General features: G+C 33.4%; 1 protein-coding gene across 2 annotated transcripts in view; it reads right to left on the reverse strand.

The window, feature by feature from the left end:
* Positions 1–24,645, reverse strand: part of Epha3 (EPH receptor A3) — a 342,530-nt gene that overhangs the window by 121,927 nt on the left and 195,958 nt on the right. For both annotated transcript variants that reach the window (XM_026393990.2, XM_026393989.2), the window contains exons 4-5: positions 1,489–1,644; positions 454–789 (exon numbers count right to left, since the gene is read on the reverse strand). In XM_026393990.2, the coding sequence (XP_026249775.2) occupies positions 454–789; positions 1,489–1,644 (492 nt within the window). The remainder of the gene's footprint in view (positions 1–453; positions 790–1,488; positions 1,645–24,645) is intronic.

Raw genomic sequence — 24,645 nt, forward strand, 5'->3', positions numbered from 1 at the left:
AAATAAAGTTGACTTAATTTCTTATTTTTAACTAAGAAGAGCTAAGAATTATAATACTTCAGACTTCTTAGGAGCATTGATAATTATATCAAAAATTTCAAATATAACTAAAGTTATTTACAATTTTAAATAAGCTACATAACCTCTTTGAACATCAGATTCAATATCTAAGTTCTTCAGAAATTCAAAACTATTTCAAGGAGCCCCATAAGTCCTATTTCAGAGTCCCAAATGTTTCATCTTGGCAACCATGGGTATAAACCGATTTTTAAATCACCTAACAACTATAGTTTATTGTCACTTGAAGAATTAAATTGAATTATTGAATGCACCATAACCATATAAATATGAGAGAAGACAAAATTTGGGGGGTCTTTCAATCTTTTTACAGTCTCTGCCAGAGCCCTGCTTGATGTGATGTGGTAGGAGTCAGAAGCATCCACATGTACTCACCAGCCTGATTAGTTGTGATGCTGACTGCAGCAAATTGTCGTGGCGGGGAGCTCAGTTTCGATACCCCATTAACGGCATCAATCTCAAAAGTGTAGTTAGTGTGTGCCAGGAGATCTGTCACTGTCACTGTGGTGTTGGTGAGTCCAAACTGTCGAGGGAGGAAGTGGACATTTGGGCTGCATGGCTCACACTGTTTTACATTCCACCCACATTTTTTACATATGATGTTGAAGGTAACATCTTTCCGGCCTCCTGTGTCCAGGGGCCAGCTCCAGTCCAGGATAACGGAGGTCTCGTTTATGTTAGAGATAACATTTCTTGGTGCAGATGGAGGTCCTGCAAAGTAGTTCAACAAAGATTAATGAGCTTCACTCCTGTTTTCTCCTAAAAGGGAAAGAGATAATTTACAATGGAACTGAAAGAGGTAAATAACCATCCTGTCTTTATTGTCTACTTTTAATTCATCCTTAGAGGATCCATGAGATTATGGACACATGGATTCAAGAGCATTGTCCTCCCCAAGCTATGAATGGGGGAGTTTTGTGTCAAGGTTGAGGATGCACTCACAAAGTCCAGCAAAGGAATTTACCACTAAATTCAATACCCCTGTGAATAGTTATGAAAACTTTAGTATTACTTTTATAAATCTTAGTCTTTTTCCCTGTGACCTGTGACCAACATAGAGCAAGAGGGAATAGAAATGTAAAAACATAAATCCTCTGCCTATAACCTCCCCTATCCTGTCAAGTACAATGCAAGATATTATAACAAGATGCAAAAATTTTTCTTTCTTTCTGGGGGTCCCATTGCAGGAAGTACTTTACAAACTAATTCATTCTGTGTGATAAATGTTGCATTTGTGGTGAGCCAAGCATGGAGAGTGAAGCAGAGAAAGCTTTCAATTTGCACATGGTTAACGGAAGGGAATGGGCAAATGCTTTAAACATACAAAAACAAAAACAAAAACATAAAAAACAAAACAAGAAGAAAAAACAAATCAAACATGGAGGCATGGGTTGCAGCAAAACTACTCACGGGTACAAGCCATGGATGGAGGGTCTTTGTCTGCCCGGAAGTAATTATTCTCACACCTGCAGTTCATTGAACCATCTTCGTGAGTAGAACTGTGAGGCGGGCACTTGGCACACTTCATGTTACCATCGGAAGCCTTGTAGAAGCCTGGTCGACAAGCTAGAAACAAAATGATTCTTTTAAAGTCCTGCGATAATTTTGTGAATGTATTTTGAAAATACGTAAAACAGATTTCAGGATGTTAGGGCATGAATTCATTTGAACATCAATCAATTTGCTTCCTTCCCTAATTCACAGAAGCAAATAATACGGCCCAGTGTAGTTTTTCCACATATACATTTGAATTTGCACCAAATGTTAAGAAAAAAATAAAAAAAAATGCAAGATTTAGATTATTTTGGCACTAGAGTTTGATGAAATTTCCAGCTTGTGTTTTCACAGCTTTACTTGGCATTGGACTATTTGTGGAGAAAATAAAGCAAAACCATGTCACCATGTGGTCATTTTCTTTTTTAAGTATGATGCAATGTGTATAATATCTGCACTGCTGTTAGAGTATATTACACGTAGAGTTGTTTTCTAAACGCTCTGAATGTATACAACTTTGTCCTACAAATTGTAAGCAACTGATGGAAGAAAATTATGACTTTCTGTATATTTTCAGATTCTTCAAAAAGGATTTTCTATCTTGACAGTATTGTCCCTCAACTTTTATGTCAATGACCTGTCCTTCACTAACTCTGTGTTATCTTCTTTCCTCGTGATCATATCTCTGCATAGCATGTTTTGTGTCAGCCCAATGGGCTGGTTATCAAACATTGATTTCAGTGTACCCTTTAGGATCTATCATCTGTTTACTGCTTTTACAGAATTATGCCTCTATTATATTGCTTTTGATAAGTAGTAAATTCAAAGTTCTGTATTTTTTAATTTATTCAGTTTCATAAAATATTAGAAGCTGAAATCATCATGAAAATCCTCACTAGAACTCTCTTAACATTCCTTTGAGAAAGAATTCAAATTCAGGTCTCAAAGTTCAGGTTTCCTGCAGATCATCTTTGGGAATCAATAATTTCAAAAACTTCAAAACTCACTACACTGAGATTTGAAGATTTATAGACCTAAGTATAGAATATGCCCTAAATATTCTCATCAAATTCTAGAATTTTCTTCTATCAACCTTTATACTTTGAACACAGTGTTATTTACATTCAACAAAAATCAGTTTGGACAAGTTTTAATACTTATAACCATTAAATATATTTCTAAAAGATGGTACATTGTGTACATACTATAATACTTTCTTACTGAAATATTCCTGAAATAAAATGTGGGAACTTCATTATCAAGATAAATTACTAGAGCAATACCATAAAATGATAGCCATCATCCTCTGAATCTTGTAGTTTTCTAGTTCCTACTAAGAATGGCTATTCTAGGCCTATTTTACAAAATAGTGAACAAATTTTAGTGTCACGTTGAGATCCAATTCTTCTTTCTTAACCTACAATTATTGAGGACTATAAACTTTTTAGCATTGTCCTTAAGAACTCTTTAGAAATGTCCACTCATGTCTCATATCCTATTGCCTCAGGCAGAAATGATATAAAGTATATAAACAAAATATGCACTTCTGGTTTCAATTTAGTTCATCATTGAGTGCTTTAAATTTGCAAAAGGCATTGCTGAGTCTTTAGAAAATTAAGTTGTGGTGCTCCAATGTACTTTGCCTTTTGTTTGCTTGTAAGTTTATCTTCATGTTTTCATTTGAGACTTTATGGTCTAAATATTTGACATTAAGTTATTTACTAAACAATCACTTTCTGTTAATATTGTAAATGGCTATGTGATACTTTTAAGTAGAAAACACAGTCACATAATCACTTCTTAGCTACAGCACAATTTTATCAGGATACTGATAAGAGCTTGAATATAGCTACATTTAATAAACCTAGAAATTAAAAACATCATTCAAACTAGTACCTAGACTTTATCCAAATTATGGCTAAATAATAAACTTAGAAATGATAATAGCAAATGCAGGTAGGCATAGACACAGAAAATTTAACAAATGTTTGTCAGGTCTCTGCTCTTGTTCAGGTTCTTTGACAGGCGTACAGATAAAAGTACATTTAATTCAATCCATACCTAAAGGGCCTTTTGCAATAGGAAGCAGGCAGCAAGCTATTAACAAACCATGCTGAACAAAACAATTCTGACTGGGAGATTGGAACGGACACCATAGAAGGTATGATATTTGAAAAAGACCACTAAATGAGAATAGGAGGTAGCCAGTAAAAAACTTAAATAAAAACACAAAGAGACCAGACTCAAAAGACAAACTGTAATATCTTTATTTCATGTGGAGAAATGTACCCAAAGTCAAAACCCTGATCCCTGCTTGCCATTGGAATTTTAATTCGGTTCATAATAATACCCAGCTACATTCTACCTTACTCAGATTTATTGCAACTAGGAATAAATGGTCAAAATTATGATCAAAAAGATAACCAAAGAAATAAAAACAAATCTGATTAAAGTCATTGAGATAAATTTTTCTCTTCTAAAAAGATGGACAAATACGAATGCTGCTACTGTTTACAAGATTCCAGCCTTGATTATGAACATTATGTCTCTCATTATAGCAGTGTATATATGACAATGAGGTAAAGGCCAAGAAAATCAGAGGAATGTGTATTGTGTGCTTGATGAACCAACAAACATCTCTATCAAGATTTCTTTTTGTAATATTTCTGTTTTAGTTGTAAGTGGACATAATATCTTTATTTCATTTTTATGTGGTGCTGAGAATTGAACCTAGTACCTCACAAGTACTAGGTGAACACTCCACCACTGGGCCTCAACCCCGGCCCCTCTATCAAGATTTCTTAAAAAAAAGGTGGTACCTACCTCTTAAAGTCACTGACACCAAGTGTTCTTTTACTGGCAGCAGAAAATATTCTGAGGTGATGTTAACAAATAAGAGAATTCAGTTGAGATATCCTAATTAAATAGAACCATAGCCTTAGTGACTCTTGGAAATCATATTGGTGTGTGTGTGTTTGTGTGTGTGTGTGTGTGTGTGTGTGTGTGAAAGAGAGAGGGGGGGGGGAAACAGACAGACATCTAGAGACACTGAAGTCTAGAGTGTTGAGACACACATTTGAGGACAGATTTTGCAGGTTACCATATTTGATAGCTATCTGATAGGCTTCAACCACCACATAATTGATATGCACTGAATGTCAAACAAATGCAAATATGATGCTAGAATCTGTAATGACATGTTAAATTTTAAGATACTTTTATTCTTTCCAACAGTTCTGTTAAAATGCCAACAGTTCTGTTAAAATGATCAGGGTAGATATTAGCTTATTTGCCTGGGCAGTTGAAGCAAAACCAGAAAGGATTGTTTGCCCAGGAGTATAGTTTGAATAAGGAATAGATTTTTCTGCCCTTGATTTTATATAAATCAATTACTAAACACAAATTGCTCTCTGAAAACATCATTTTCCCTTACCTACTCTAAAATGTTAATCTAACATTGAGGAATAGAAATCTAAAATTATTTTATTAAAAATGTAACATTTTCTTATCTACTTCTAGTAAGAACCCATTTCAGAATGGTTAATATGCTTCTGTATACACATTTACCCGGGATTTCCTATATATTTTATGTCAGCTTTGGGCAGTTTTGTTGGAAGAGCTGAGGAAATTTGTCAGGTTGAATATTAGGGTAACACTGTACTGGGGAAGTATACAAGTAAATTCTTCCTTTTTGATTTCAAACATGGTATTAGCATCAAACAGATATAAAAACCAATAGAATAGAAGGCAGAGAGCCAGATCTACACAGGTACAGTTATCCGATGTTCTGCAAAGATTCCAAAACATACATTAAAGACAGCCTTTTTAACAAATGGTTTTGGGAAAGCTGTAAATTGATATGTAGGGAAATAAAACTAGATTTCTAACTTTCATTCTGTGCAAAATTCAACTAAAGTGATTAGAGACCTAAAAATTAAACCAGAAACTTTGAAAATGATAGGAGAAAACAAAGACTCAATGCTCTAACATATTGACACTGGCACCAAGTTCTTTAACAAGATCCCTAAAAACAAATAATTAGAACCAAGAATCAGTATGTAATCAATTTCCAAAACTTCTGCATGGCAAAGGAAACAATAAAGAGCCTGAAGAGAGAGAACCTACTAAATGAGAGAAGACTTTTGACAACTCTTCCTTTGACAGGGGGTTAATATCCAGAATATACAAAAAAAAAAAAACCCTCAAAAAACTTAATACCCACCCCAAATAGCCCAATTAATAAATGGGCAAAAGAACTAAACTGACACATCTCAAAAGAAGTACAAATGGCCAACAAATATTTGAAAAAAATTTAACATCCCTAGCAATGAAGAAAATGAAAATCAAAACTACACTAATATTTCATCTTACTTCAGTTAGAATGGCGATCACCAAGATTACAATTAATGATGAATGCTAATGAGGATGTGGGGGAAAGTTGCACATTGTTGGAGGGACTAAAAATTACAAGTATTCTGGAAAGCAGTAAGGAGCTTCCTCAAATAATTAGGAATGGAACGGCCATATGATCCAGCTATACCATTTATTTTAGAGAAGTAAAATCACCATATTATAGTGATAAAGGCATATAAATGTTTATATCAGTTGAATTCACAATAGCCATGTTAGGGAACCAGCCCAGGGGTCCCTCAACAGATGAATGGATAAAGGAAATGTGGTTTGCATACACAATAAAGTTTTGCTTAGCCAAAATGAAATTATGGCATTTGCTGGTAAATGGATTGAACTGTAGGACATCATACTGAGTGGAATAAACCAAAATCAGCAATTCAGAATCCAATATTTTCTCTCACATATGATGGCTAGATGAAAGGGAAAAATGGGGCGGGGGACAGGGGTGAATTCTATGAAAACAGAAGAAAGATCAGTGAAGTAGAAGAAAGGAATAGAGGTGGGCAGGGAGGGACAGGAAAGGGGAGGAAAAGTGGAATGAAATTGACCAAATTATATAGTACATATATGAATATACTACAGTGAATTTCAGCTTTATGTATACCTATAAGGCTCTAATTAAAAAACTACAGTAGTTAGAAGAAAGACCAGTATGGTACAGGAAGGAAAATAGGGGAAAGAAAACTGGAAAGAGGTGGAAGTAGTATGGACTGAAGTAGAGAGAATTATATTTCAGTCATGTATGATTCTGTTAAAATGAACCCCAATATTATGTATAATGGACAAATAAAAACACAAAAATATTTCAAATTTCTCTAGTGAAACTAACAAATTTGAGAATATGACTAAAGAATGCATTTCCATTAATGAAATGATTATTCTGGGAGAAACACTCCAAAATTTTTTATATAACAAACTCACTTTTATATTTATTCCAAAAATAAATAATCTCTCTTCCTTGAAGCAAATCCACATGTGTCCATGTACCTATGATGCCTTTTTCATCCTTCAATATATCCTAATGCAAGCATTGAGACTTTATTTTCTAAGGAATATAAATACATGTGTTTTATTAGCTTTGCCTATCATTAAAAAAGAAAAAAACAAGGATTGCACCTTGAAAATATCTGCTTCCTTTCCTTAAAACTAGCTTTATGGCAATCAGAACTTTTTCCTCATTTAATCATTGTTTTATATGCTAAAGAGAGTAACACATCTAAAAGGAAAATAAAATCGGGTTAAGGTAAGAAAGTGGATTATTAATGTGGTTTTTCTTTTCCTACTATTCCTCAAGAAAAGTCCTGTTCTCTTATAAGAGAATACCAAAGAAAACAGAATAGACAAGAAAGGCAAATGAGATTTTAAAAATGAGAGATATACAGTGATGAAATTTAAATTAAAAAGTTCCAGCTACCTTGTCAAAGCCTCCATGGTATAGACCAGATACTAAAGCAATAGTTAATTAACCTGATGCCAACACAACAGAGTTCTGATTTATGTCTTCCCTTAGGTAATCCTGCAGTAAAGTTTTCTGTCAGTAAAATAATTAATAGATTTCAACTCCAGGTTAGTAAAACCAATTGTGATTAGACAGATTAACATCTTTTTAGTGTAGAGAAATTGCCTTTTATTGTTGTTGTTGTTGTTGTTGTTGTTGTTCCAGAGATATTTTATTCTACTGTTATAAGGGATATTTTTAAACTAGTTAAGCACAGCTGAAACTCTCATCTTTGCTTTTATATTTATAAAGCAAGGAGATATGATCCATGAGTCTAAGTTAATAGCTGAAAAATGTGTGAGGTAGGATCTCCTCAACCCCTACCAGGTATTATCAAGGACTTCTAGAAATCAAACTTGTTTAACTAATGGTTGAATTCACTTATTTGTTATCTTCACCTAACAGTCCCTGATTTTTCTTCCTTTTTGCCAGTATTCAGTGAGTTTGTAGCACTAAGAAAAAGCAAAGGATTAGGATGAAGAAGATACAAGTTTTTGATCTACTTTTTCCCACTAACTATGTGTTCTCTCAATTTCATCATCCTGGGGTGTTCAGACTTTTAATGAGGTGATGGGAAAAGTGACTTCTATAAATAACTCTTATGATCCATTTTTAGTAATTATGTATTCCCAGGTTAGATCCTGAGAAATATAGTTATAAGAGCTATTTCCTATCAATTTTATCTGTCCTGTATCTTCTCCACTGTCTAGCACCAAGCAGTTGAAATACTTTTTTTTTTTTTCAGTGTATGATTAGATTGCAATCATTGTCCTCTCAGGACATCCTTTTCCTCATTTAAAAAGTAACCTACATTGAACTAATTTGTCTCTAAAGATTCTTCAGGCTAGAAATTTTAAACTATTAATACTGCATGACCCAAGATTTGTAGGATTGCTTATGCTTTCTAAGTAGAAGGGGGAAAAAGGAGTATCTTCATATTTATCATTTCTGTAAGGATTAAAATTAGTCACATTTCTGTAAAGATTAAAATTAGTACACGTGGAAAAATGAGAATTCATACCCTATTTGAATCAAATGTATGATATGTCAAGATCATTGTATTGTCTTGAGCAACTAATAAAAAAATAAAAATAAAATTATTCATTAAAATTTTATGACAATAAGATGAGAAAATGAAGTTCTTTCCCAACTTAAAAGAAATGTAGTTGAGAAAAGAACAACAGGTTTGGCAGTGCTTTTCTGTATCAGAGCATTACATATTCAAACAATTTTATGTTTGGATGGAATGAATGATAAATTGACATACAAAAACATAATTCTCTATTACACTTTCACATTAACTAATAACATAATAATTGCATTTAATGCAACTCTTCCTATTTTGTACATTTTAGAGGAGAATAATTTGAAGTTTGGGAATCTTATGGCATGAATAAAAATCAAACAATGAAATTCTACCAAAATATTTGTATTAATTATTTTCAACTTTTAAATAAAAGATGATTTTTTTTCTCTTTAAGTGACAAAGAAGACCACAGTACTGGAAACACAACTTTGAAAGTAGTAATTCCCCATCTGTTAGTTTGCAGTAAGGATTTATTCACCTTTGTCCTGCTAATGCAGCTGTTAAATGCTGAGTTAGTGAGGTTATGCTTACTTGTTTGTTGAGCAAACCCCAAAACATATTGAAAAAAATCTCAAAATGGGTCACAGTGGAACAAATAGGATGAAGTCTTGCCAAATGTTAATTGTCCATTGAAAAACACTAACCCATGAATAAGATAATAGAAGGAAGCCAAAATAATACCAATTTGTTGTGGGTGAATTGAAAATATTTTTGGAACCTGCTGATTCCATATTTATGGAGGCGAAAGAATAAAACAGGAACTAAACACCGTGGACTTGTAGGTGGGTAAAATAACAAACTGCCATCTCAGAAAATAAAAGAGAAGTATGAAATAATTTTAGGATGAGAACTACCTATATGGTGAATAATAATTATAGAAGAGCTTCAAGATAGAATGCTGGCCTGGTTCCCAAGCACATAGCAAACTTTTCCTCCTTGTTGTAATTGATGGGTCTGAGCTATGCTGATACAGAGAATGGGTAAAGTTACCATAGTGAAAGAAAAACAAATGCACTTGGTAAACCATAGTAGCCACTGTTGAAAGAAAGTAGACAGCCTTTCAATTGCAAAGTGAATTTTGTCTCCAGTTGACTAATGTGGTTGACTTTTAGAAGAAACATGGTCCTCATTAAGGGTTAAAAGGCTCATTTCAATTTGAATTAACTTTAAATTAAAAAATAAAGCTATTGGTAAATAGGGTCCTTTTAGTATTCAGACCTTACCTCTGTACACACAGTCCTATATTACCAATTCCCAGCCATAAACACAAACTAATGACCAGAACCAGCACTGACTAAACAGATGATTTCCTGGCCTTGCAATTCCAGGCCTGACAGGGTCTATTAGCCTGTACAAGGTCAAAGCGACTGTTTATACCTAAAATGAGCTGCACTCAACAATCTTACAGGAACTCTATTCTTTGCCATCTGAATAGAGGTACAATGGTCTGAGGCATGGCCCAGGCATTTCAATACACTGGAAGTGGCTCTGTTCACTCATTAAACCCTGACTGCAATGCGCAGCATTTACAAAGTGATCAAGTGTTTCCTTCTTCTTGTTCCTTCCACTGTTCAATAAAAAAGGCCTAAGGCAAAATGCCATCACACCACTAAACACAGCAGAATCAATCACAATCTGGTATGGCTCAAAGATAGTCCAGTAACAAGACTTTATTGTATTTGTTGTTGTTCCATCAGATGGAGCAAGACAGGTGCCAGTAACACTGAAATATGTCCTGTGTGCCTTTACCACACACACAAAAAAAGGCTGAAACAGCCCCTGCTCCTAGGATGTGCTCATCAGCTTTTCTGCTGTCCACTTTCAAGGAAGAACTGAATGTCCTAAGAGCAACATTAGCAGAGTTTTTCTGTTCTTGATTGTCAACACTCAGTGAATGAGATCATTAATGAGAATATATATGTAATGATTGGGTAATGAAAGAGGGAGAAAGAAAATTGGTTTAATGAAATCCTGATATGGGGGATGTCAAAATGCCTAGAAACCAAAATCTATAATCAGGACTTAGTAAAATAGTCCAGAGAAACTTTTCAGAATAGTGCCAGAAGTCTTATTTAGACCATAGCACTGGAATGTCCCAATAAGCTATCCCTAGAGAGAATTTTGGAGGAGCTAAACCACATCTACCCCTAAATTCTCATTACCATGGATTAGCATTCCCCACCCAGAACTGAAATCCTAACTAGAGCCTGAAGACTGGTCACAATCAAGTGCTAATTTTTTAAAAATAATTTAATTTTAGAAAAATAGAATTAAGACCATTCATCACTCAGATCAGGAGTTTGGCACAGAAGTAATGAACATTTCAAATGCTGTATTTTCCCAAGGACCGATTATGTATGATTGCACAAAGAACATGTAGGCACTATGCATGTTCATCTACACAAAGATATATGACCAATGATATTTATAACATTGGAAAATTAGAAAAAAATGTTATTCCTTAAATTTGAAAAACAGTGAAATAAATAATGCTATATTCATACATGTTTGTTAATAAATGATGGAATTTTCATACATTTTTATGATGGTATTAATGTCTCACATGGAAAGAAGCTCATAATAGCATTACAGGAAAGGAACAGAATAAAATAATATGTATGTGATCCTATCTTTATTGTTTATTTATATTTTCAAGTTTGTCAAACAAACATTATCACTTATCTCATGACAAACCTAAGAGGTATTAAAAGGAAAATTACTACACATTACACAGTGAAAATAAGAGTCAATGAATGTGTATATGTAAAATTTGAACTCAGGGTACATGTCATAAAGATCTAAAATGCATAAAGTCTAGACATGCATATCTCCTTCCCACTCTCTTTGTTTACAAAAACACTCAGATCCACAAACACAAACAGTATTCATTAGTTCTTCTCTCATACTAAATATCCTTTGGAAAAAAAATGCTATCTGGGAGAAAATTATGGTTGACTAGCAATGGTGATATCCTGCTAATGTAATTTCACACTTTTGATCTCAAGTAATCATATCCTTGCTTGAGAAAATTTATATAGAAAAGCACAATTTTACATTAGAGAATTTAAATAAAAACGCATAAAATTTGGAAGACTTAGAGGAAAAACAGATAAAATGATGGAAATGCTACAAGGCACAACGAACAAATATTACCTCTCTCACTTGTATTGTTGATAATCTACTCTCCAAAGAAGGAGACTGTCATCTGGAGGTTTGAGGAATGGTACCATCATTGAATTTTATCAGAAGTTCTTCAAATTGACTCTATTCTTTACATAGTTTCTATTGTCAATACAATTGACAATAAGATTGTCAATTTGTATTCTGAAAAAATAACTCTTCAACTTTTATATTTATACTTTAATCCTTCATATAATACTATACACATGCTGCTCCATTTTATTTTTTGAGGTTAGTAAAATGAATACTGATGTTATGATTTAAAAGCCAATGGTTTATCATGTGTCATTTGCATATTATTTATTTTTCTATTATATAATATTATCAACTAGGAGAGGCTTACCACTTAAAATATTTAAAAGTATTTTAAAATTTCATGGGTAACTCATTTAGAAGCTAACAGAAAAGTAAAATTAAATGAGTTAATGTAATTTTAACAGTTTTTACCCATTATTTTTGTGTTTAAAATAGAAAGAAAAGGATTTCTGTTTTAAAAATCTTTTAAATCAACTAAATGGATATGAACAGATTTCACAAGAAAAATATTTAGGAAACATAATAAAAAAGGCTCAGGGAATTAGTAAAAACATTAGCCAAATGAGTCTTTAGGAAAAAACCCTAAGCCTATCATTTTTCAAAATTGATAAAAAGGATAAAATGTTCATAATTGTATTCAATACTATGTTTATAGATAACATTTGAATTTCACATAAAATGATTTCTCTCTTACTCAAAAAAATAATTTTCCTATTTGCATAAGAATACAAACATTTTCAAAGAAAAAACTCCAGTCTGTGAAACTTCAAATGTGTATCTTTTCTGATTTGTATGTCATAAATGGAAAATATCCCTTTTCTCCCAATTAAAAATTAAAGTTCAAGGACACTCCTCTATTATATTGAAGAATCTCATGACAGGTACCACACAATGCATAATAATATTAAAAGTGTTTTAAAATGTATTGCCTCAATATTTCTTTAAAAATTATTTTTAACTTATACATAAAAACATAAAATTGTACATTTTAATTGGGTGCCATGTAATGGTCTAATATGCATACATGATATACATGATATGCTTATATCAGATTAAACATATTTATCTCTTTACTGATTTTTTTTTTTTTTTTTTGTACTGTGGGATTGAGCCCAGGGCACTTAACCATTGAGCTGCGTCTTCAGCCGTTTGTATATTTTATTTTGACACAAGGAATTGCTAAGTTGCTTAGGGCCTCACTAAGTTGCTGAGGTTGGCTTTGAACTTTCAATCCTCCTGTCTTAGCCTTCTGAGCTGCTGCGACTATAGGCGTGTGCTTCTATGCCCAGCCATTTATCATATCTTCATGGCTAAAACTTTCAAAATCTTATCATTATATATACTATCTATAGCCAGTCTACTATACACTGGCCCTTCAGAACTTCTCCCACCTATCTAACTGTAACTGAACACCTACATCTTTCACCCATTCTTCCTTCCCTCTGGTAATCACCATTCTCTTCTAGGAGATCAGCATTTTTAGAATATATATAAAATCACATAGTACTTCTCTTTCCATGCCTGAATTATTTCTCTTAATATTGTATTCTCTGTGTTTCCAAAATGACAGGATTTTACTTTTTATGGCCGAATAGTGTTCCATTTTGTTTGATAACCACATTTTCTTTACCCATTCATCAGCTGATGGATACTTAGGTTTCCATTTATTGGCTATTGTGAATAGTACTGAAATGAACTTGAGGGTACAGATATCTCTTTAACGTATCGGTTCCATTTCTTTTGGATTACAATATTCCAAGACTTTAAGATGCCTTTGAAAAAAATTATTTCCTAAAGGGTTAATTTCTAAATATAGAGATGAACGTGTTTTTGTCTTCACAGTTATAGAACTTAACTGTTAATTTGGAGATGCATTGCAATACAAATGGTGAGAAAATTAAATTTATCTAAGAAGAGGAGAAAATTAAAGAGCAGGATGGAAAAAGATGAGAAAATATGATTAAAATACATTGTTTATAGTTGTCAAACACAGAGCTCTCTTATAAGTATGAATAACTGGGCCATATAAGGAGTTTGGAACATAACCAAGAGTCACAGTAGGAGGCTGTGTGCCATTTCCGTTCATCTGAATTCAGTGATGCCATGCTAGAAAGAACTAGACAAGAGGGAGAGAAAGGAGAAGCAGAATGGATGTGTCTTTGTGTGTATGTAATAAACATATCTGAGGTATGTGTGTGTTTATGTTTGAGTGTATGTGAGTTTCTCTAACTAAAATTGTCACTTCATTTCAGAGTGAGTATTAGGTTTTAGATATGAGATATCCCCCAAAAGAGACATGTGTGAGACAATGCAAGAAAGTTTAGAGATAAAATGATTGAGGTTTAACCTAATCATTGCATCAATTCCCTGATAGGGATGAATTTTTTTGTAACTTCTGGTGCATAGGGTATGGATGAAGAAGACAGGTATCATGAAGTTATGCATTTGGAGTATATATTTTGTCCTTGTTGATCAGAGCTCTCCATCTACTTTCTGATCACCATGAGCTGAGATGCCTTCATCCACACACTTCCCCATTAAAGTCCTGCCTCATATCGGGCCCTGAGGAATCGAGTCAGCCATCTATGGACTGGGACCTCTGAAACTGTAAACCCCAAATAAACTTATTCTCCTTTAAATTGTTCTTGTCAGGTCTTGGTCACAGCAGTGAAGAGGCTGACTAAAACAGTAAGGATAATTATGTATTCTTTATCATTAGTTTTTAGAGTTCTATTGATCAAGTGGAGAAATTCATTTAAGATAATTATTTATCTTCTTTTTATATTCTTCAAATTTCAGAGTTTAGATCTTGAATATAAATTTGAGGGAGATGAAGAACTGGGGAGGAAAATTTCCTGAGATTTTCACACCTGATCCCAGCAGCAAAAATTCATAACAGTAAAGCTGTGTTGTGCAACTTGCACCTGCTCTACAGTTCTAGCTACCTAGAGGGAATAGCTCTCATCTCCATGTAGTATAATAAATGCCTTTTACTGAAAACCTACTCATACCTATCATTACACGTGTGTTTTATTTCCATCCTTAAAAACAATCACTTGAGAGTGGTATTATCTATTTTTCTGAGGAAATGATTGAATCTTAATGATAAAAAGTATATTGGCTCTTTAACCTATTGTAACTAGTAATTAAATTTAAGTCTGAAGACTTTCCAGACATAGATACTTATGCATCAAGCTTTTTCTTTATTAAATTTCAACTGGTAACTAATATATGGTATTAAAACTTGAGCCAATACCATAAAAATAATTGAACAAATTTATAGGAGATGTGACGATAAAGATATAGACACATCTTCTAAGTTACTTGAGAAAATCAATTACCTAGTTTTATCCCAGTAACTGTAAATTCCATAGTAATTTTCCTCAATAATATTTCAGGCATTTAGCCAAGTAAATGGCTCTGATGGAAACAAATTTTAGCCATTAGGAGCAGGTTATGCTTAAATGATGTATGCCTGATGGAAAGGTATTTGTGGGTTGGATATCTTTGGATATCTGTCTGCTTGGCTTAGAAAGAATGGTCTACTTTTCCTATGTTATCTGCTGAAACAAGGTACTTCAAGGTGTGTGTGGGGGGGAATACCATAAATTGTTTCCATCCAAGTTTAAATGGACTGAAGCAATACCACTTTATTGCTTAATGTGTTAGATATGAGGCCCTCTCCACTAGCCATTGAAGCTAAAATGTTCAACTTTATGTAGTATATAATTAAAAGGTTATTTTTCCACTAAAGCATAGTATTTCAGTGTCCCTCAAAATATCTGTTGAAGAGTAAGAATATCAACAAAAATGAAAATATATAGCACCTTTTTCAAGACTTTGGGATAGACTTAAGGTACTTCAGGAAAGATTCCTAGGAAAATCTTCCACACTGCCCCAAATCTGTATTAGTCACTTTGATTATTCCTTTGGTACATTTAAGCAACAGATCTTAAAACTGAAAAAAATATTTATTAATTAAAACTGGAATCATACATCTAATACACTTGTAAAGTGCCTTCAACACCAACAAAAGACAGTGGAATCTGGACCATTTTTCTTCTGGAGAAATCTTGATGTCTTAGTAATTGCAATTTATTTGGTGATATATAGTAGGAATCTACATCTAAAAAGAAAAATAGTTGTTTCTTTTTTTAATGACTAGGTAAGTTCATGTTCAGTAATACCTAAAATCATCTAAATTCATAGTCTCTCATCCTAAAAACCTTCACATTTTACAATCCATGTGATTTACTGGCTGGATAAACATTTAAATTACCCAGAATTTCTCTTTCTAAATGGCGTGTTCTACTCAGTTAAAAATTTATATACCTTATAAAGTAATATAATTCTTACATATAAGCTAAAATTGATGAAATTTTCACATGTTCATTAAACACATTCTATCCTTTAAGACTCAACTCTAATGATGTGGTAGATGAGATAGTGAATACTTCATGGGCAGTTTTTGTCTTTGTATCATTCATACATGTTTAATGATTGGCTTGTACAAGGCAACCAATAAATTTTCAGGGAAGAATGGAAGTCTTTTCCATCTATTTGTAGCAATGTCCCATTATCATGTATACTTTGTCCAGTTACTGGTCTCACTCCATCATAGGCATCTTAATAGACATGGTTTCCTTTGAAATAATGAGTATTCTACTATGAATGAATTCAAGTTTCAAAATGCATTAATAGGAAAGAAATTAACCTGTTTTTGTAAATGTTTATGTGTTCCATTAGATGCTAAATATACAAATAAGTAATATATGTAACATGTACATATTATACAGTGATATCCACTTAACTGACAATAATCATCTCATATTTAAATCTGGAAATAAAAGATATTCCACAATTTCTTCTAAACATCTGTTTCTTTAAAAAATCATTAATTATGTCAATGTAAATATCCCCAAGAAAAAGGAAAATATAAGCTATCCTAACCAAAGAAACTATTTACAAATAAAAATATTATATTAAATTAGGAAAGGAATAAAAAAATTCATATTGAATAATAATATTTATAGTATCTACACTGTGTGTCTAACCTTAAAAATGAGGATAGTCACTTTCTATGATACATACAAATTACTTTATGTGATCTATAAAGGTAAAAGCAATAAGTGGAAGGCAGAGTATATGAATGAAATCTTTTAGATAGGAAAATATTGGAGAAGATACAAAAGTGAAAGAGAAAAGAACATCGCAGGAACAGAGAGAATGTGTGGGTCTTTAAGAAGCATGCAGGCCATGAAATACCTTGGTAGTTACATTAAGGTCTTTGTTTTAATATTAAACATGCCCAAAGTCATTAAAGGTTTCACCCATGAGATATACCATAATCAAACTGGCATTTCAAAGAGATTAGTCTTGCTTCTAGGGGAAAATACATTGAACTGAGTCAAAGATGCAATAAAGGATACTACAGAACTAATCCAAATTAGAGATGATATACATAGATATAGAAGTGATTAGGGACATAAAAAGAACTGTATTCACTTGAGAAATAATTTTTACATATTTTTGTTATTTTTACATGCCAGTAGAGTATATTTTGAAATATTATACATACATATAATAAATATAACTTGTTTCAATTAGGATCACATTATTGTGGCTCTACATGATGTGGATTTACATTGGTCATATAATTATATATGAGAATAGAAAAGTTTTGTCCAATTCATTCTACTATCTTTCCTACTAACATCCCCACTCCCTTCCCTTCATTACCCTTTGTCTAGTCCAATGAACTTCTAATCTTCCCCTCCCTTGTTGTGTATTAGCATCTACAAATCAGAGAAAAGAAGCCTTTGGTTTTGGGGGACTGGTTTGTTTCACTTAGCATGATATTCTTCAGTTCCATCCATTCACCCAAAAATGTCATAATTTCATTCTTTTTACAACCAAATAATATTCCGTTGTGTGTATATATGACATTTTCTTTATCCATTCATCTGTTGTAGGGCACCTAGGTTTAATCCACAGCTTGGTTATAGTAAATTGACCTCTATAAACATTGAAGTGGCTGCATCACTGTAACATGCAGATTTTAAATCCTTTGGGTATAAACACAGGAGTGGGATAACAAGGTCAAATTATAGTCACATTCAAAGATTTCTATCACTTGAGAAAAAATTTATATATGCTATTGGTTGGTGTAGGACTCAGAGCATAAGGTATCCACAGAGCATAAGGTACAACAAAGCATCAAGACCAACCTATTAAAGCAGTAACTATGTGAAGTGATGGAAGTGTTAATTTACATGGTTATTGGTTCATTTTATTATATAGATAGATATCAGTGGTTATCAAGTTATCGTGTTGTACCTCCAAAATATACACAACTCAATTTATCCATTATATCTCAATAAAACTGGAAAAATAAATCTGGATAAGCTACTGGAAAAAAAAAGATGGACGTCTAAACTTCATTGAGCAGTTGTGTACTATTCCTATTTCAAGTGGGAAGGAATGTTATTATGGTTTAAATCTACAATGCTCCCAAGTGTTGATATCTGGAAGGTTTGGTCCCCAGCTGGTGGTTCTATTTAGAGTTGGTGAAAACCTTAGGAGACAGGGCCTAGAAGGAGAAAGCAGTTCACAATGTGTGTGCCCTTGAAAGATGTAGTTTGTCCCTAGTCCCTTTCTCTCTCTTTGCTACCCAGCCTCCATGAGGTGAGCCTGTTTATTCCTTCATGGTCAACTTCTGTGATATTCTGCCTCAGCACCGGCCTAGGAACAATGGAGCCAGGCAACCATGGGCTGAAACCATGGAAATTGTGAGCCAAGATAAATCTTTCCTCCTTTAAATGTTTTTTTTTTTTTCGGGTATTTCATCACAACAACAAAAATCTGGTTAACACAAATAGATATATGAATAAGAACAGAGGAGTTATATTTTAAATATGTTGTATTCTCCATAGGAAATTCTAAAGAAATATTTTCTGCAGTAACATTTGTGGCATTTAGAGTATTTATACAAAGGAAAAAAAGGAAATAAAGAAAGAAAAGAAAAAATCAAATCCTTTTTATTGTTCTTTGTGTACAACCAGATATGAAAAATTGTGCTCTCTATGTGTGATGTGAATTGTAATGCATTCTGTTGTCATATATAATAAATTAAAATTAAAAAAGAACTATAAACATAGTTAAAATAAATAATTTTACAGAAGGCAAAAAAATGTCACTTAATTTTCTTTCTCACATAGTTTTTGGCTTATGGACAACAGATTAAATTAGTCAACCAAAATTTCGATTTTTTCATAGAAGCAAACATGATCAACCCATATATAACATTTCTATGTAAAAAGAATTTAATAAAATATTACTTGAAAATCATTCACATTGTTAACACTTATTAGAAAAATAAAGTGTCTTTACTGAATTGGGTGATTCATCTTAGATCATGACTGTTGATTTTGATCTTCATGATGTAGATACTTGGCTTCAAATATAGAGAATATGTATTCTATAAACTCCAACAAAAGCTGTTTTCTGCGCTTTTAATATATACAACTTATGACAAAATAGAAAAAGAGATAAAATTATAAAGCGATCAACAAATATATCATGACTATTAAACAATTAACTTCAAAACTGATAAATTATTGGGAGATATTATTTTGATTATTTTGATTATTTGATTTGGCATATTGTTAACTCTTAAGAGCACTGGTTCAAAGTAGTCAAATTTAAATAGAAACTCTGCCTCTTGCTATCTATGTAACTGTTTCAGTTACAAGGTATCTTCATGCCACAACTTCTTTGTCCATAAAATGGAGATATTAGAAGCACCCAGATAGGATTCTGCCAGAATTAAATGTTAGCATAACTCTCAAATATACATTAGAAATTAAATAGTGATATATATTTATATAAATAATTAAATACTTGGGTAATGTGTACATATATTTCTAAAACCTGTGACATAAATCCATTTACCAATATACTGAGCAACACTGAGCCACATTTCCCTTTTGTTAGTTTTATCCTTCAGAGAGGCATTCAATAGTTTCTTTTGTTAGAATATTATGTTACTAGCCTTCTCTGCTAATATTAGACTTTTTCATATAATTCACAAAAATACATTACAAAGCAGCATCTCTTTTCCAAGCTTGTTATTGATGGATTTGAGACAGGTCCCACTCAACAGTTCCAACTACCATTTTGTGAGCTATGAAATTTTCATAGATGTATTATGCAATATAAATTATTTCTAAAAATGTAGACAAATCAGAGCATTTTTTCTCTTCGGTGATCTACCAGTCCATCTTTTTATACATAGCTCACTAATGCCTTTACTGTCTTCTGAAATCTGTGTATTTATGTGTGGAAAGACCAAACTATGAGTTTTCTAGGGATGAGTGAAATGATTCCCTCTGACTTTGCAATTCCAAGCCTCTTTGCTTCTTTATGTAGGTTCACTCTTCCCAGCCTTACTATGGAGATTTTATATATATATATATATATTTCTAAGGCTACCATGCACACCAGCAAACACTTCCCAACTTAGCTACCTGACCTTCACATCTTGTTTTCACTTCTGGAAGGAGCCTTTTTTTACTAGGTTTCAAAACACATGTGACTTTGAAATCTTTAGTTTTTCTGAGTCTTATTTCTCAATAAGTACAGAACTGTGGCTAAGGTGATACCAAATCTTTCAACTTTTAGCCACTTGCCCAAATTTCTATCAGGTTGGGACTCATCAATTTCTCCTCTGTCTGATAGTTTTTATGACAGCTAATGAGAAGTAAAAGGCTAGAGCTATTAGTCCCAATCCTAGGGAATAAGTGTCTAGATTATGAAAACCATATTCACATGTGGCAATAATTGACATGCTCTTCTAGGTGATCATGGTATTATTTCCAAAGACTCACTGGATTCTTCCATAATTCCTTGGTGCCAAATAGGAAACTTTCTTGAATAAGATAAGTACATATTGTGTGGTGTGTGTGTGTGTGTGTGTTTGTGTATGTGTGTGTGTGTGTGTGTGTGTGTGTGTGTGTGCGCGCGCGCGTGCTGCTACTGCTTTTTCTCAATGAACTTTTCCAATGAATTCATTCAAATGATATATGAGAGACTTAACACAATTCTCCTAAAATTTTAGTCTGGTCTTTATAACAATGCAACGTTCAGAAATTCAATAATTCAGTTCCATTCCTTATAAGATACCATAGGTCAAACTAATAGAAGATAGCATGTTTACACTTTGAAATGCCATAGATCTAGGGGCACCAGCTAGGCTTTGCAAATGACTTCCCATCAAGCAGCTTAGTGCTTATTAATGCTGTCTGCTAAACTTCTTATCCTTTCCAATTTCCAAAAGCAGCATAACATTCAATCTGCTGGTATTCAGACATTTATTAATTTAATGTTTAGGGATTCAATTTCCTATTCAGTACATGTATTTTCAAAACCCGCTTCTTTGTTTCTGCTAGTTTCTGAGACTCTGTTACATCCTTTGTATTTCATTCCAATGTTTCTACTCACTCGTACTTGGTAATAAGCATTCCTTGCACCTATAAGTAATCAGCAAGTGAGAAAGAGTGTAGTGAGGTGCTTCTAAAGGAGCAGCATACATTTAAATTGTTATACCCACATATGCCAAAATTGACTTAATGAAATGGTACATGAATATTTTTAGAGCCGAAAATATTCTAATTAATTTGAGCTGTAGGCACAGCTTCCTTATTCAAATCTCTTTCATGGAGGAGGAGGGTACCCCAAATTGGAAGGCAGAACACCTGTGCTCTAGTCCTGATTGGCACTGCTGAGATGAGTGCTGTTTTACACTGAGGGAACTTCTCCCCAATCCCAGGGCCAAAGGGGCTGGTGGAAATAGACTTGACTCCAGATCTTTTCCCTCTACCTCACATGCTGCTTCTATTATGCTAGCAGTGTAGAATTTTAAGAGCAGCTAACAAATTGCTCTTGGGTCATTTTAACCTAGGATACATATGCTTTTGATAATATTTGACTCTACATACATGTGTGGATATAATGAATTCTGGGAACAATGTCATAGAACAAACCAGATATGAACTTCTTCATATAGACATAGAAACAAAAGAAGCAGGCACAATCGGCATCAAGTTAATATTACCTATCAATATCTCCTCTGTATGCTATTATAGGTGCAAGATTGACTTTTCAGTAACTAAGTTGAGACTGATTCTCTTTAATGGATCCTTTTTAAATTTTATATTATGTATAAAAAATCTTTAGCAACTATCTGTAGAGATAGATTATTTCTTACTTATCCAGGACCATGGTTTGAATATTCCAGTAATAATTTTTTAGTGGTAGTAAAAGACTTCCAAATATGTTTGGTGGTGGTACATAGTTACATTCATTGGTGGAATCATAATTACTAATTTTTAAATCTAGATCTGAAATAGGCATATAATGAAGTTTAAACAAAATCAACAACTCTACCTGTGTAGCAATATGACTTAAAAAATATTCACAGGATTGTTTTATTTAAAATCCCATACCCTAGAATAAATAGACTTCCTGATCTGTTTAGCATTGGTCTCCCAGGATTAGAAGATGATACAAGATGATTCAGTGATTACATTGGAAAACATGTTTCCCCTAAAGCAAAGATAATATCCCTGTAGTCACCTTTAGTTTCTTATCTCAAGTGTCTCTTTCATTTGCTGAATTTCTATTCCTTTGTGTCAACTATAACTTGAAAATTAAACACCTCTTGGACACTAGGGAATAGCTTGAGATGAACACTATTTTGACCACAGCTGGGGGCCACTGAAACGCTGCTGCAGCAGATGAAGTGAAAGCCTTAGGCGTCATGGGAAGATAACGGCAGGGAGTTGGCACATTCATCTGGTTTCCCCATTATTTTATTATTTTCTATTGGAATTCTTTTTGCATGCATGCATGCTTTTCTTCTAAATATCACCAATCACACTAGCAATAGAACACTAAGAATATAAGAAGCTTTTCTTCTAAATATCACTAATCACACTAGCAATAGAACACTAAGAGTACAAGAAGGAGTCATTCTTCCTAGAATTATGCGATTGTTTTCAATATCAGAAACTTTCTTGTGCTCAGAATTCTGAACATTTTAAACACAGTTATTGTGACATTGCTTAAATACACACATTTTAATAATAATAGTGTTTAAATTTTTTGTTTGCACATGATTGTGCATATATGTATGTGTGTATATATATTTCATTACTTAAGACAAACCTAAGAATATTTAAAATTCATTTCTACAAGTGTTTATGGGAGGCATAATAAGAACAAAATGTTACACTATGCTACTGAAAGCCACTAATCTTTAGTTTTAAGGGAATTTTCATGATAGTTTGTACTTAAAAGAGAAGGAAGATATTTTTAACATTTTATGGCATCAGTTTAGAAAAACTGAGACCCTCATTTGTGACAAAGGATAAGTTTGTGCCCTAATAGGACAGCTTTATCCTTAGGGCTACTCTGGATAAGATTTTCTGGGCTGCTGTCAACCTATAAACTTCATTTTTCTCACCTCTGACTAGTTCACATGTGGCCACCCTTGCACATACTTTAATCCTAGTATATTTCATCATCTTTATCTCATTTTGAGGTTCTTCGTAACATTACAGTTTCAATTCACTGAGAAGAGACATTATGTCTTATAGATTTTTGTATATTCGATGTCCTAACACTGCCTAATACAAATGAATAACAATATTCAGTGAGACAAGTTTATTACAATGCATATGTACATTCATATATGTGGTGCATGTGTGTGCATTTATACAATCCAGAACACGTGCCACAATATTAGTTTCCTTCTCAAGCCCTGTTCTCCATTTTCTCTCTCATTCAGTCTCAATCTCCACACCAAAAAAGTTCTTAAATTCTATAGGAGAAAAGAATATACAAGAAAGAACAATGAGTAGAAATTCAGAAAACTGCTTACATTTTGGAAACTATAGCAGGTGCCGCAGTCTGGCTGGGCACAAATCACCGAGTCACCACAAAGCACTTGTATGTTCAAACAGGAAACTTTATTGCCTGAACTCCAACAGCACTCCATGCACACGCCCCGGGAACTCCACGGAAGGCCACCATGTGGCCCCTCTCCGCCACCCCACACCCACCGGAATTCCCTCCACCAGAACTTCACCAACCAACTTGAACCCCCCAGGAAATCCCCTGGAGAACTCCAAAGTAGTGGGCACCTGAGGCAGACAGCAGGGGTCTATATACAATTGAATCAATCCAGCATCATCTTAATGGCTCCCCTCTCAACCATTACTTCTGGCAAAATGCCAGGGGCCATTCCGACTTGGCTCTCAACAAGCAGGAATAAGTGATACTGAGAATGAATTATAAGAAGTGATGAATGGGATGTGTAGATATTAGAGATTAATAATTTCAACAAAAGTATGCCTGAGAGTAGAATGCTCCTAATAAAATATGTGTTAAGTATAAAAATCAAGGAAAGGTGAATTGAGCATCTCATCTTTTATCCTGTATGACATCAACATGTGTTGTTCTTGGGGGAGGGGTGGTTGTGTAATTCTGATTTCACTAAACTGCTTCAACAAGCAGGAATAAGCCATTCTTTAGAGGTTTCATTTTCATAATATTATACACTGTTACTGCCTGGAACTTCCATAACTGAAGTTCTACAATTAGATTTCTGATGAATGTATGCCCCTTTTGGGGGAAAGTGATGCACTTAACCATAGGTAGCATCAGCATAACCTTTCTGTATTATGCTGACGTAATATCTGATCATTTTATGTGAAAACTGTGATAGGTAATCTGGTCATTTTGTGCAAATGAATGAGGGGCCTGGATACATTGGGAGTTTATTAGGAAAAATCAAATCATT

This window comes from Urocitellus parryii, chromosome 2 (assembly GCF_045843805.1).
Source record: "Urocitellus parryii isolate mUroPar1 chromosome 2, mUroPar1.hap1, whole genome shotgun sequence".
In the NCBI taxonomy this organism is placed as follows: Eukaryota; Metazoa; Chordata; class Mammalia; order Rodentia; family Sciuridae; genus Urocitellus; species Urocitellus parryii.